At 40.8% G+C, this 15773-nt stretch overlaps 1 protein-coding gene across 3 annotated transcripts in view; it reads right to left on the bottom strand.

The window, feature by feature from the left end:
• Window positions 1-5041: 5041 nt before the first annotated feature.
• QTRT2 (queuine tRNA-ribosyltransferase accessory subunit 2) overlaps window positions 5042-15773 on the bottom strand; it is a 28686-nt gene continuing 17954 nt past the window's right edge. For all 3 annotated transcript variants that reach the window (XM_038003357.2, XM_038003359.2, XM_073009735.1), the window contains 4 exons: window positions 14090-14289; window positions 11022-11173; window positions 8226-8343; window positions 5042-5417 (listed from right to left, as the gene is read on the bottom strand). In XM_038003357.2, coding sequence (XP_037859285.1) covers window positions 5186-5417; window positions 8226-8343; window positions 11022-11173; window positions 14090-14289 — 702 coding nt within the window. In that variant the 3' untranslated portion in view covers window positions 5042-5185. The remainder of the gene's footprint in view (window positions 5418-8225; window positions 8344-11021; window positions 11174-14089; window positions 14290-15773) is intronic.

Genomic DNA, 15773 nt, shown 5'->3' with positions numbered 1-15773 from the left:
GCCAACTGCTAGTCTTTCTCCTCCAGACTTAAAATTTCTCATCCATAAAACAGGCTGAATAAGATGCTGAATACTTTCCCTTTCGGCAGATTTAGAATGGTTCTAGGAGTTATCTGCGATCCCGCAATGGAGATGGGACAACATGGGCTCTCTTTTTTGTTGTTACTTTTGAGACAGAGTCTCACTCTGTTGCCCTGACTGGAGAGCAGTGGCACGACCTCGGCTCACTGCAACCTCCACCTCCCGGGTTCAAATGATTTTCCAACCCCAGCCTCCCAAGTAGCTGGGACTACATGCACGTGCCACCACACCTGGCTAATTTTTGTAGTTTTAGTAGAGATGGGATTTTGCCACGTTGGCCAGGTTGGTCTCGAACTCCTGACCTCAGGTGATCCACCCACCTCGGCCTCCCAAAGTGCTGGGATTATAGGTGTGAGCCAGCGCACCTGGTGCCAGCTGCTAATCTTTCTTTTCCAGGCCTAAAATCTCTCATGCATAAAGTAGGTTGAATAAGCTGCTGCATACCTTCCCTTTTGGCAGATTTAGAATGGTTCTAGGAGTTATCTGGGGATCCTGCAAAAGAGATGGGACAACATGGGCTCTCTTAATGTGGGAATCTGTAAATAGCTGCAGGAACTAGAAACTACAGGCATGCTTTCTGTATATTACAATCAGTTGTTGAGAAATTTTTAAATGCTGAAGATGCCAAAGCCCTTCTTCCAGATTTTAAGCCAGAGGTTGCAAACTAGGCACCCCTACATTTTGTTTGGCTAGCAAAATATTGTTTAAAAATTGACCCAGCATTTAAAAATGGTGAAATTTCACCTGAAAACCCAGATTTTTGGCTTCTCCTGAAAGACTGAACTATCTGGCAGCACTGGAGCCACAGTAGCAATTAGCTGGAGGTGAGTAGCGGCTGTCCCATTGAGATGGGCACCTGTTCTCTAGTTTGATCATCTCTACCCCTCACATTAGGGTGACCATTTAACTCGGCCAGCACTTTTGAGAATAAAAGGTTGGGGGGGGGGTAGGTGGCAGAGTGCTGTGTATTTACACCTGAACTAGGGACATGAAGCAGGATTTTCAGGTGGAATAAGAGTGCACGATTACACTAAATCACATTGCTTACGCTGGGCTTGTTTCATTCTTTGCCCACTGTTATTTGGGTTTTGTGCTCACGAATCAGGGGACCTTGTGAAGAAGCAAGGAAAGAAAAGGTGTAAAATTAGTAAGAGACACGAAGGTTGAAAAGAAAGTTAAGAGATTAAAAAGGATATTAAAATGAATGCCAATTATACCAAACTTGTAGGTAAAGGCAGAGCCTTGCTGATGGCTGGCTCAGCATGGAAGTTTGACCCTCCAGGCTCCCTGCCCTACACAGCACTGTCAGTTTTAATAAGCTGTAATCCCATAGTTACAAGCAAGACTAATCAAACTGCAGAGAGCAGCTTGTTCCTAATCAGGAAGGCACAGGGTAATCATTTAACTCTGTGGTTTCTTACTGAGCTCCAAGCTGCCTCTACAGAAAAAACATCCTGGATAAGATAGTTGCTTTCCACTCTAGCCTTGACCCTTTGATGGTCTTTGTTTGAAATTTTTATTAAAATGCTTTCATTATGCAAGTATTTGGTTTAAAACTGCTTTAGAATATTTTCCCTTTATTCCAAGGAGTAACAAAATAAACCTCCCCCAAAATATATAAGAAACCTCAGACTCCAGTTGATTACCTGAGTCCACTTGAACTAGTCACAGTACCCAAACATTTCAACACCATTCAGGGTGTGGTTACAGTCCCAAACTGGGAAGGGGGGTAGAAATTTGAGGATGTGGAATGGCAACCCGTGTTGAGCACCTACAGATACCAGCATGGTACCATGGGGCATGTGCTAGTGCTAGCTATTCACTACTGGAAAAGCTGAAGCCAAGGCCAAGTTGCAGCAAAGCTCCTAAAGCACCCAATACCCCAAGGCCAGGAGGCCCCTCTATGCAGTCCCTGATTCTCTTAGCCCCCTCAACCCAGAAGTCAGTCAAAATAAGAATTTATTTAGTACAGTGGATAACCACTGAGTTTAAGTCAGGTGGAGCTAGAGTCTACCTGGGAGCTGAGTAGTCGCCTTTAGGCCCTTAGGCAAACTATTTAACTTTCCTGAAATATCTGGTGGGCACTCAGGCAGGCTATTCAACTCTCTTAAAATTCAGTTCTTAAATAGTTGGCTTCAGCTTTTCCAGTAGGGAGTAACTAGCACTAGCACATGTAGCCCATAGGACAATAGCAACACCTCACAGCCATGCTCTAAGAGTCAATAGTTATATATGAAAAGCATTTACCAAGATGCCTGGCACATTTAAGATACTCCATAGATTGTGATTATTATTTTTATTATGTGCTAGCACGGCCTTAAGGCTCGTAATTATATAACTTAAAGAGGTAAGTGATATGGCGTGGATGTTTGTCCCCTCCAAATCTCATGGTGAAATGTAATCCCCAGTGTTGAAGGTGGGGCCGGGTGGGAGGTATCTGGGTACATCCCTCATGAATGGCTTAACACCATCTCCTTGGTGATGACTGCATTCTCCCTCAGTTCACGTGAGATCTGGTTGTTTGAGTCTGGGACCTCCCCATTCTCTCACCACGTGACACACCAGCTTCCCCTCTGCCTTCTACCCCAATTGTAAGTTTCCTGAAGCCCTCACCAGGAGCAGATGCTGGTGCCATGCTTCCTGTACAGCCTGTAGAACTGTGAGCCAAATAAACCTTTCCCTTATAAATTACCCAGCCTCTGGTATTTCTTTATAGAAACATAAGAACAGACTAATACAGATAGATAAGGGAATATTCATAATGTATATAATTGAATAGCTCCTTTTTGGATTTTACATTTATCATAGATGTTCTCAAAACAATGAACACAGATAAACATTTTTTTCTTCCAATGAGAAATCTCTAGAACATTTCTGGTATTTCAGAAATTTAATATTTTGTTTAACAGACCTAGTACATTTACAGAAAGCCAAACACAGTACATTTTTTAAATTAAAAATGTTTTATTTGCTATTGCCTTTAATAGATTTGCTACAATAAAGGAAAGGAATATTTTTCTCAAACGTGCTAATAAGAAAAAGACCCAGAAAACTGAACAATATTGGACACAGTTTTCAGTGTTTTGGACATAAATAAACTCATGAATTTCATATGGATTCCGGAATATTTACCACTCCCCTAACGATGCATTTAGCATTGAACAAAAATATGAACATTTGAACAAGTCCAATCCAACACGTTTCAAAACAATCAGATCCTTGGAAAACTGTTTTCCGTAAGTATCCCTTGCCATTCATGGAAGAGTTATGAGGATGCCCATGAATTTATTCATAGACATTCCCATACTACGAAAAAAAAAAACCATATAGATGGGTAATATAATTTGAGCCCAAATCTCAGGTTGAAATGTAATCCCCAATGCTGGAGGTGGCGCCTGGTGGGAAGTGTTTGGAGCACAAAGGTGGATCCCTCATGAATGGCTTGGGCCATCCCCTTGCTGATAAGTGACTTCTTGCTCTGAGTCTCGTTCCTGCTTTTGTCATGTTATGTGCCTGCTCCCCCTTCACATTCTGCCACGATTGTAAGCTTTCTGAGGCCTCCCCAGAAACCAAGCAGATGCCAGTACCATGCTTCCTATAAAGCCTGCAGAGCTGTGAACCAATTAAACCTCTTTTCTTTACAAATTACCCAGTCTCAGGTATTTCTTTATAGCAATCCAAGAACGGCCTAATATAATGGGCTCCCAACACATAAAACATACAGCAGCCACAAAATAATTAGAAACAATATTAAGTAATGCCCACTAAATTTTGAACAGCAAAATATAGCATAGAAGTATAAAACAAACGTATTTCTTACCCCTACAAAAAAAAGGGGCATCTTTTTGGTTTTGTTATTGCTGTTTGTATAAAAACTATGGTGTGTGCATGTGGGTGTATGTGTATTCCTTAAAGAAAACTTGAAAAACATAGAGATAACTTAGAATCACCTTCCCCTACCAGCCTCAGGATCTCCTGATACCAATTCAGTAACCATTTAAAAACCCACAGGCCAAACCTCTCTCTTTAGGCTCTCAGATATCCCTACTGTTGCCTGTCTCCCAGGATGACAATTAGGGCTATTAAGGTTATGACTCTAATCTAAAACTTTTTGTTCTTCAAATTTTAGAGCTAGACAGTATCTTAAAAGTTCATTCATTCCTATCCATTATGCCTGTCCCTATTTATTCAGCAGGAAACAGCCATGGAGAAGTTAAGTGAATTGCCCAGGAGTCATATCTGAAGAGGATGGAGACTAATCTTCTAATCGGTAGGCCAGACAGGGCTCTGTCTAAGTGAACACATTGAGAATGAATCTTCACAAGAGATAGGGCTTCAGTTATTACGTAGTTAGACTATTAATGAGCCTGGAAGGCAGATCACAATGGATCTGCACAACCAGATGAAAGCAGCTGGGCAAACTTTTGGCTCCTAACAGGCAATTACATTGGCTCTAAAAAGAAGCTACAAATAGGCCATGTGGTCAAATGGAGGAGTGTGACCTGGGACAGATGATCACAGGAGCAATGTTCAAGCCCGCCCCACATTCCAGGGATATCTGAGCCCGGTTAAGTCACAAGAGTCATTTCTGATTGGCTGCACTGCCAGGGCAAGGTAGAAGACAAAAGTATCCAAGAGTCTCCTAAGAGTATGAAGGTGAACTAAAGGAAACCCTCAAACAAGCCAGATTTCTTCTCAAATCAACAGGCATATGTCCAGAGGCCATGCGTCTCACACCATTTCCCTTCAAGCCTCCATCCCATTCATTGGTCCCTCAGAATCTTGTCACTCCCACTTTAAGGTTGTGCCCTCACAGCTAAAGCTTTTGTCTTTGACTAAATGAATCTCTATCAACTAAAAGAATTAGTCTAGAAGTTTAAAAGGTCACAGTTCAATTCTCTCTGTTCAATCCAGGTCATTTAAGTCTTTAGAAGAAATCTCTTCACCCTCATGTGGGCAGTTTGGTACAAATATTCTTTACTTTAGCAGACCTTATATCAAAATATAAATAACTAAGGCTCAGATTATTTCTTCTTCATATCTTCCCATCTTACAACACTGACACAGGCTCAGTGTGAAGAGTGAGACTTGTATTTGCAAGATCTCAAGATGCTTGCCTGTGGATGAGCTCTTTCAGCTGTGCCAGTTTGTCATTTTTTAGTGCCTCCCGGATGGAATGGAAAAACCCAAAGTAGTGTTCAAAGTTGTGCATCATAAGCAGGACTCCAGCCAGCAGCTCATTGGTCACCAGCAGATGGTGGATGTATGCCCGAGTGTGATTCTTACAGCAGTAACAGGAACATCCTCTCACCAGAGGGTTAAAGTCCTCCTGGTACCTAAGAGAGAAGTCACAGTGACATTCCAGAAAGTACAGAATACAAGAAATCCACAACCTCAGCTATCTATTCTGCTGGTAAAGTTACCAGTGGTTAATAACATCACTAGCAAATGTTCAGTGCTGTGCACCTGCTTAAAATGGCAATAAGGTTAAAAGTGAACAAAGAGCTGGATGCGGTGGCTCACTCCTGTAATCCCAGCATTTCAGGAGGCCGGAACAGGCAGATCACGAAGTCAGGAGTTCAAGACCAGCCTGGCCAATATGGCGAAACCCTATCTCTACTAAAAATACAAAAATTAGCCAGGCATGGTGGTGCGTGTCTGTAGTCCCAGCTACTCGGGAGGCTGAGGCAGGAGAATCACTTGAACCCAGAAGGCAGAGGTGGTGAGCTGATATCACACCACTGCACTCCAGCCTGGACAACAGAGCAAGACTCCGTCCCAAAAAAGAAAAAAAAAAGTTAACAAAGAACACAATGAGTCAGGGAGACCCTGGAGGTTTTCTCTGACTGATGCAAACTCCGAGTCTAGGGTTACGAAGGAGCATCAGAATAAATTCACGTGGTCGCTCACTCATGTTGACTATTACTCATCACATTGTAAAGGCACATAATGTTAGGAAACACATGTAAGTGTTTGACACTTAGGAGAGAAGTGAGTGACACTTCTTTCCCACTTACCACCAGAATTATTATCAAAAGACATGGTAGACTTCTACTTACACAGCTTTTTGCAGTTTACCAAACACTTTCACATATATTGTCTCATTTAACCTTCACATTCATTCTTAGAGATAACCATTTTTATTGTCATTCTACAGAAGATGATTACTATGGGGGTTGAGAGGGAGGGCCTGGAGCTACCCTGCATGAATTTGATTCCTGGCTTCACAACTCACTTGGGCAAGTCACAGTCACTTAACAACTCTCTGTGACTTGTTTCTCATCCATGAACCAAAGGTAATAACAGTGCCTATCTCAGACAGTTGTTACAAAGATGAAATGAATTAGCACAGTGAAAGAACTTGAACACTGCTGGGCACGTACTAAGCCTAGGCACTGCATAGGTGTTAACTTTTTTTTTTTGAGACAGGGTCTTGCTCTGTCACCCAGGCTGGAGTGCAGTGGTATAATCATAGCACACTGCAGTCTCGGACTCCTGGGTTCAAGCAACCCCGCACCTCAGCCTCCCACCACGCCCAGATAATCTGTTTTAGAGAAAGGGTTTTGCTATGTTGTTCAGGCTGGTCTTGAACTCCTGGGCTCAAGTGATCCTCCATCCTCAGCCTCCCAAAGTGCTGGGATTACAGATGTGAGCTACCATGCCTGGCCAGGTGTTACCTTTAATCAACTATTAAAAATAAGTGGATTGAGGTCAGGAGTTCAAGCCCAGCCTGGCCAATATGGTGAAACCCCATCTCTATTGAAAATACAAAAATTAGCCAGGCATGGTGGTGCATGCCTGTAATACCAACTACTTGGAAGGCTGAGGCAGGAGAATCGCTTGAACTCAGGAGGCGGAGGTTGCAGTGAGCCGAGATCGTGCCACTGCACTCTGGCCTAGGCGACAGTGCGAGACTGTCGCAAAAAAAAAAAAAAAGTGAATTGACCAGACCAAAGTCACACAGTCAAGAGCAGTGCTAGAATTTGTCTACAAATCACAAAAACTGAAAGTCTAGTGCCAATAGTAATAGTACAATTTCCAATTAAATCTATAACATGAAGGGAATTTTAGTAGTAACCATTTATATTACCCTAAAAATGTAAAAACATAAATAAATCATTTGAGAGTCAGTGGATGACAGAAAAAAAAAAAAAAGGATAAAAGAAAAGAAAGACAAAAGCAAATCTATCTCCTTGGTTATTTTTTAAGAAGTCAAATGTGGTAGACATTACCATTTCTGACCTATAATTAAAGGAGTCCCAACAGAATATGAGTAAGAACAAGGATTTTCACATTCTTTCATGAACTCTCAAGTCTGTACTATCACTAGATAGACATAAATAAGTCACAAGCCATAGGATTTCCCTTTACATAAGACAAAAAACCCACCCTAGTACTAAAGTGAGTGCGTTAGACTCAAAGAAAAATCACTCACTGGTTCACTGATGATTACCACTTTTGACCAAATACAAAAATTACAAGACACAGGTTCAGTATCCCTAATCTGAAAATCTAAAATGTGAAATGCTCCAAAATTCAGAACTTTTTGAGCACTAACATGATGCTCAAAGGAACTGCTCATTGGAATATTTCAGATTTCAGATGACGGATGCTCAGCCAGGTAAGTATAATGCAAATGTTCTAAAATAAAACAACAACAACAACAACAAATCAAAGAAATCTGAAACACTTCTGGTTCCAAGCATTTTGAAGAAGGGATATTCAATTCAATCTGTATCTTAATTTGTTCTTTATAGAGATAAATATTTTATGTAAGATTTATAGCCTGTATCTAACAAAGATGTTAGGCACCCTACAATTTAAAAGTTTGTTGTGTTTTATCTTGAAATCCTTATTATGCTCTAAAGGAATAAAAGACAGCAAACAATGGATTTGGTCTAATCTTTCTGTCAGCTTTTCTAAAGCAATCATTACCTGGCTCTAGTCTTCTGACAAGACAAAGTCTACAAATTCATCTGCAGAAAATAAAGAGTTTTTTTGAAACTGGATTTGAGAAGGCCTAAATAATACCCAACTATTAATATTTTATGAAATCATAAATTGAGAATAGTCCCATAAACTTTTAAAACAGACTAAAATTCAGAAATCAGAAAGTAAAATCTAAACCTTTAAAAATTTCTTACATTTTTTCCTTCAGATTAATTTCAAATGATGTTATTTCTTGGTTGCAACCAGTTATTTCCATTTTCTTTATTTGATCCACACATTTTACTTTTTCTTGTGTTCCATTTTGTCGTAATACTGAAGGACAAACCAATAAAAAGCCTTGAATGATGATCAGATAAGAAGTGGCCACTGGAAACACTTTATTTTAGTTATTATTACATGATCTTTGACTCTGTAATTTCACTCCTGAGAATTTATCCTAAGGAAATCACAAAAGAAATGAAAAACAGCAATATGCTCCAAGACGGTCACTGTCCTCTTATCTACAATACCAAAACAATTTAGAGATTCAATAATATTTAAGCAAATTATAGTTACAAATATATAACATACCATCTTACCATCAAGAAAGAATTTAAAATATGGTTGGTGGCCAGGCGTGATGGCTCATGCCTGTAATCCCAAAACTTTGGGAGGCTAAGGCAGGAGGATTGCATGAGGTCAGGAGTACATGACCAGCCTGGGCAACATAGCAAGACCCCATCTCTATTTAATAATAAATAAATAAACCAACAAAAGTTAACAGTTGGTTGTGTGTGTGTGTGTGTGTGTGTGTTTGTGTGTGGTGGGGTTATCACTATCCCTTATCACAATGTACATGCAAATAAATTGGGCTTCGAATTACCTATATTCCAAATAGATTGAAGTAGAACATGGTTTTAATGTATGTATTCTATGTGGAGACTCTGGCCCTCTGGGGAACCCAGACTATCCAGAATTAAATGGTAACCTGAATTGTTCCCTTCAACTTTCTGCTTTAAGAAGAAACATTCCTTGCACTGCAAAAGAAACACCAGCTACTCTACAAAAAGCCAACTGCCTGAAACAGGGACAAGTAGTTAAGGAGTATTTTGGGAACAAATGATAACAAATCTCAGTGTTGGTCCCAGGAGAAGGACAGGTGGTCTTAGGAGGGTAATTTTATCAAGGTCAAAGGAATAAGAGAAGCAACCTGAGCACTGGGCACAGAGCTGTCATAATTTTGTTCTCATAAATTTGCATGCTGATGTGGGAAACCATAATGAAGCCCTCAGCTGGCTGCAGTGACTCATACCTGTAATCCCAGCACTTTGGGAGGCTAAGGCAGGAGGGTCGCCTGAGGTCAGGAGTGCACAACCAGCCTGGGCAACACAGCAAGACCCTGTCTCTGCAAAAAATTTAAAAATTGGCCAAGCATGGTGGCATACACCTGTTGTCCCAGCCTACAAGGTGGCATGCACCTCCCAGTACTCGGGAGGCTGAGGTGGGAGGATGGCTTGTGCCCACTGAAGTTAAACAAATTAAACTTTACCAAGCAGTTCAAAGGTTTTCTTATAATTTCCACCAAAATTCACTCTGAATGTTCTTTTTTCAGGAGTTCGAGGCTGCAGCGAGCCATAATCACACCACTGCACTCCAGCCTGGGCAACAGAGTGAGACCCTATTTCTGAAAAAAATTTTTTTAAGCTCTGATATTTTGGAAAACTCTTGTCATTTGGGAGAACTGGTGTCAAGTAATTTCTTTGGAATTCTCAGTATGTAAGTGGCAAAGGACTTTAATTTACCACACACACACAGTTAATAATACTTTGTTTAAACATTCAAACTATCTTCTTTTTCCTAATCATGAAGAAACTTGGCTCTCTCTGGCCAAAAATGACCTTGTTCATTACAGAGAAGTCAAATCAGGTTCTTTTTAGAGCTTTGCATATTCCTGGTACTGAATGACTAACAGTTACCTCTATTCTGGTGGAAATAATTCAGTTTGTAAATGAAGATGTGAAAATTTATAGTGTTAATGCTATACCTAGCCACATACATTATGTTCTGGTCTGTCTAAAAGGACAGTAAAATTGATCTCCTATATATTTAAGAATTTGATCAACTTGATTTATTTTGTTTCCAAGGAAATTCCACTTAGATTAATGGTTAAGCTGCTTCATAAAAGTATAACATCTGAATGAAATTTAGTTACCTGTGAGGAATAAAATGAACCTTTAAGGAAGTTTTGGGTCCTATTTAAATTTAAGATTGATGTGGTTAAGGAAAAGTTCCAAGGATGGCAGGAAAAGGAAAGGAAAGGCCATTTCTCAAGGTCAGAGGGAAGACTGCACAGAAGACACTCTCCTGAAAACCCACTTCAAGCAACTCTAGCCCAAAGTCTACACCCCAGCTCCTTTTGTACCTCCAGTTAAGTGTTAGAATCTGAAACTGACTTTAACTTCTGGAAAACTAAAGAATAAAAGAAAATGGCAGTCCTTCAAAGCAACATTAGCAGAGGAAAACAGCTTTCAAAGCCTGGTGTATTAAAAAAAAAAAAAAAAAGAAAAACCACCAAAATGCAAGAAGTAACACTAGGATCAGAGGATCATGAGTCTCCCTGTATTTTAATAGCAAAAAGGTTTGCAAAGAAAAGACAAAAACTCTTTTGTGAGAAAATAAGTTAACTTTAACCAAGCAGTTCAAAGGTTTTCTTATGATTTTCATCACAATTCACTCTGAATGTTCTTTTTTCAGGCTGTTAACAGAGGAGGTTTTGTTTTTCTTGGTTCTGTTCACTATAAAATCACATCCTAATATTGATGAGCTACATGTATAGTATTAAGTACCTGGATTTGTGTGCCAACATGCCAGGGCACACAGATAAGAAACAAAGATGTAGTTTTGTAAAAGACTGGCTTTATATATACATATTTCTGTCTTGTGACTCAAGCCAAAAATTAATAGGAAATGGAAGAAACTTCAGGATAAGAGATAAACTTCAAAAGACTTACGTATCTCTTCGGGATTCAGCTGGTAATCAAAACTGAAAGTCAGGGCACCTCCCCGCTCTGTTACTTGATAAGGGAAAAAACTCTCAAATAAGTCCACTCCTCTTTCAATACACTTGAGCACCTCATCTGGCCGACCAATACCAGATATGAGCCTATAAAAGTAACAATAAGAACAGTGACATGAGGACAATGCACACAAAAAAAATAATAATAATGAAAAACACCAATCACGGTTAGAGTGGCAGGCAGTAGACAAAAACATGTAGTAGAAAGAACATATGGCTTTGGAGCCAGAAAAACTGGGGCTTGAATACTAGCTCTGTCATTTATGTATTTGCTGTGTCACTTTGGAAAGATTACTTAACTTCTCTGAGTTTTAGTTTTATAATCTTAAAAACAAGAGCAAATAACATATACCCCCACAGAATCGTTCCGAGAATTAATGAGATATTTGAGAAAGCACATAGCATAGTTTCCTTTTTTTTTTTTTTTTGAGAGGGATTCTCACTCTTGTTGCCCAGGCTGAAGTGCAATAGCGCAATCTCAGCTCACTGAAACCTCCGCCTCCCAGCAGCAATTCTCCTGCCTCAGCCTCCCTAGTAGCTAGGATTACAGGCACCTGCCACCATACCTAGCCAATTTTTGTATTTTTAGTAGAGATGGGGTTTTACCATGTTGGCCAGGCTGGTCTCGAACTCCTGACCTCAGGTGATCTGCCCACCTTGGCCTCCCAAAGTGCTGGGATTACAGGTGTGAGCCACTGCACCCAGCCCATAGTATAGTTTCTGATCTCAGAGAGAAGTTCAAAGAAGGTTAGGTTAGTTTCCTTTCAACTATCATCCTTTCTGAACAACCTCCCTAGTCATAAACTAAACTTTATAGCCTATTCACTATATAGATTTTTTAGGAGTGCAAAGCTGTGTGCTTTATTTCTTGCTGAAATATTTTGCTTGTTTTAACTGTATTTTGCCTATAATTTTTCATAATTGGTACAATAAAGATATTTTACTCTACTATATCCCTCATAAGTTAATTTATAAAGCAACTCTCGCTGTCAGGATTTCACCTCTGGCCATAGGATCTAAGAATCTAGTTGGCTTTCTTTATATTTTCTCCATTAATAAAAAGTCTGCACTGTGGAATGAGATGGTGTTTTCCAAGGTACAGGTTTAGCATCCTTAATCCGAAAATCTGAAATCCAAAATGCTCCCAAATCTGAAACTTTTTGAGCGCCAACATGACACTGAAAGGAAATGCTCACCAGAGAGTTTTGGATTTTGGACTTTCAAATTAGGGGTGCCCAACCAGTATGTACCCTGCAAACATTCCAAGATCTGAAAAAATCCAAAACCTCAAGCACTTCTGGTCCCTAGCATTTTGGATAAAGGATACTCCACCTGTAATAGGTAAGGCATTCTGAGACTATTAATGGCACTCAGCTAGGTTTTGCCACTCCATGAAAACAGATGTGGAGATGCACGAAATCACGGCTGACTGGCTGGCTGCTGCTCTTTTTTATGTTTGTTTTTCTACCTATAGCCCCTTTCTATGAACTGGCACAGAAATGCAAAGAAAAGCCTCATGTAATATTAAATAAGCAGAACTCTTAAATATATGCTGGTTTTCTTGACTACAGTTTCCTTCAAGTAATGTAATATTTTAGAACTCCTATCCAACTGAAGCTGGCATTTCTACACACTGATAGAAAGAAAAACAATCCAGCTTTCAAATTCAGTAACAGACATCTGTGAGCACTTAACAGGAAGAAGTCCAGAAAATGTCTAGAAATACTAGTGCTGAAGTGTTATGTGCACCAGAGTGAAACAAGTACAGGAGAGGGAGCAATGAACACAAAAGAACTAGGTAAAATTGGGGGTCAAAGGTTGGCTGAGGTGATGGAAATACCTTGTTCTGGGTAGTGTTTACACAAGTGTAGACATGTGAAAATTAATTGAGCTGTATGTATGATTCATGTGCTTTCCTCTAAGCTGTACCTAGATCTTTAAAAAGGTAGTAAAATCACGCCTGTAATCCCAGCACTTTGGGAGGTCAAGGCGGGCAGATCACCTGAGGTCGGGAATTCGAGACCAGCCTGACAACAAGGAGAAACCCTGTATTTCTCTACTAAAAATACAAAATTAGCCGGGTGTGGTGGTGCATGCCTGTAATCCCAGCTACTCGGGAAGCTGAGGCAGAAGAATCACTTGAACCCAGGAGGCAGAGGTTGCGGTGAGCCAAGATTATGCCATTGCACTCCAGCCTGGGCAACAAGAGCAAAACTCCGTCTCAAAAAAAAAGTAGTAAAATTACATATATTATATACTATCCAACTAAAGGAGTGTAGAGCAGCACACCACAACCAAACTTAATACACATGCAGGAAAAAAGCATGAATATTCACATTGAGATAACAAACCATTCAAAAAAATGTGGGTAGCCTAATACGGCATCAGCTGCATTCAGAAACTCAGAATTTGTAGCTTCAAATCTTGCAGATCATCTTTTCTTACCAGCACAAGGTGAATTCTGCAATTTATGGAAATGTAAGAACCAATCCTACTAGGGTTGTCAGTCCCCTTAATTTCAAAAATTGACACCACTCACTACCAGTCTCAAATCTAAGAGCTTCTTAAGTTCTTGTTGGTGGAACTCATCTTCATCCCACTAATCATCCCATATCTGTCCTCAACTTTCCTCAGTTTAAACCAGAGTTCCATATGACTTTATACTTGGTCTCCACATACCATGTTATAATGAAGAGACAACAATATTTGTAATTGGCAAAAGAATGAGGGGAAACACTATAATACTTGCTCTCGCTTAGGAGGATCAAATAACATAATTCACATGGCAGTTATCCTCTACTCTACATTCTGAAATCAAGGCCAGGACAGCCTTCACAGAAACTGCCCTTACAGTCTGCCTCAGCGCCTCGGCAGACTCAGCCCAGAAAGGACATAATCAAAACATCAAAAACATGCCCATGCACAGACACTATGTAATATACAACTAGCCAGCACTCCTGCCCTGCATCCCATGAGGCCGGCCTGTGTCCTAACTGAACTGGCCTTGGTTTGTCCTCCGGCAGCTCTGCAGTGACTGATGACAGCAAGCACAGTCTAGTCTCCAGGGTTGTTGGATTTCCTTGAAAACCATCCAGAAGGAAGCCACCTACGGGCCGCTTGGCTGTCTCTCGTGCTGACCTCAGCCTCTCTTCCATCACATCTCCACCTTCAATCACTCCAATGATCACACTCTTCTGAAGAACCTGAGTTAAAAAAGGATGACATGTTTTTAACCATTTTCAGTATCAGAGACCTTTGTTTAAATGAACCTTACATGGAAGTCCAATGTATAGAAGAGACCTCAGTGAAGCTGCTGCAGTTGAAGCATTAAGGGGCATGGTGCTCCCTTCTCCCTAAGAACCTTTAGGGCTCTGAGGAACATACTTTGAAAAACATACTTTACCCATCAGGTAAGAAAAGACTTAGGAAAAAGATGCATTCAACATATGTAGTCTTGTTCTGGCTTAGATTAAATTAGATCAGGTGCAGTGGCTCAAGCCTGTAATCCCAGCACTTTGGGAGGCCGAAGTAGGAGGATCATTTGAGCCTAGGATTTTTTTTTTTTTTTTTTTTTTTTGAGACGGAGTCTTGCTCTGTCGCCCAGGCTGGAGTGCAGTGGCCGGATCTCAGCTCACTGCAAGCTCCGCCTCCCGGGTTCACGCCATTCTCCTGCCTCAGCCTCCCGAGTAGCTGGGACTATAGGTGCCCGCCACCTCGCCCGGCTAATTTTTTTGTATTTTTTTAGTAGAGATGGGGTTTCACCGTGTTAGCCAGGATGGTCTCAATCTCCTGACCTCATGATCCACCCGTCTCGGCCTCCCAAAGTGCTGGGATTACAGGCTTGAGCCACCACGCCCGGCCGAGCCCAGGATTTTAAGACCAGCCTGGGCAACACAGGGAGACCTCGTCTCTACAAAAAATAAAAAAAACAAAATTAGCTGGGCATGGTGGCTCGTGCCTGTAGTCCCAGCTATTCGGGAGGCTGAGGTGGGAGGATGGCTTGAGCCCGGGAGGCGAAGGTTGCAGTAAGCTGCAACTGTGCCACTGCATTCCATCCAGGGTAACAGAGTGAGACCTTGTTTCAGTAAAAAAATGTAAATAAATAAATAAAGTGTACACTAAACAGGGACAAGAGGAAAAGGACAAAAGAAGAGTTTTAATTTGTGTAATGACTATCCAGGCCTGCTTTAGACTACCTCCAAGCCTCTTAGCTAGAGATAACTTTAGGAACTCAGAAACTGTTGAGACAACTGACTATCCACTCACAAACCAACAAAATAAAGACCACTACTACACACCATCCTCACAACACAAATTCAATGGACCTAATAGCTAAACATAAAAAATAGTTACACAAGTTTTAGAAGAGTATGTTGAATATTTTTACAATCTTGGGGTAAGGAAGGCCTTCCTAAACAAGCTAAAGCTTACAGGAAAAGGTTGACAAGTTTGAGTACAAAAACTTGCCAGGCATGGCGGCTCACATCTGTAATCCCAGCACTTTGGGAGGCCAAAGCGGGTGGATCATCTGAGGTCAGGAGTTTAAGACCAGCCTGGCCAACATTGCAAAACCCCATCTCTACTAAAAATACGAAAATTAGCCGGATGTGGTGGCATGCATCTGTGGTCCCAGCTACTCGGGAGGCTGAAGTGGGAGAATCGCTTGAGCCCAGGAGGAGGAGCTTGC

Source organism: Chlorocebus sabaeus, chromosome 22, assembly GCF_047675955.1.
Source record: "Chlorocebus sabaeus isolate Y175 chromosome 22, mChlSab1.0.hap1, whole genome shotgun sequence".
NCBI classification, from domain to species: Eukaryota; Metazoa; Chordata; class Mammalia; order Primates; family Cercopithecidae; genus Chlorocebus; species Chlorocebus sabaeus.
The sequence above is the reverse complement of the archived record's forward strand: the minus strand, read 5'-3'. Positions and strand labels throughout refer to the sequence as shown.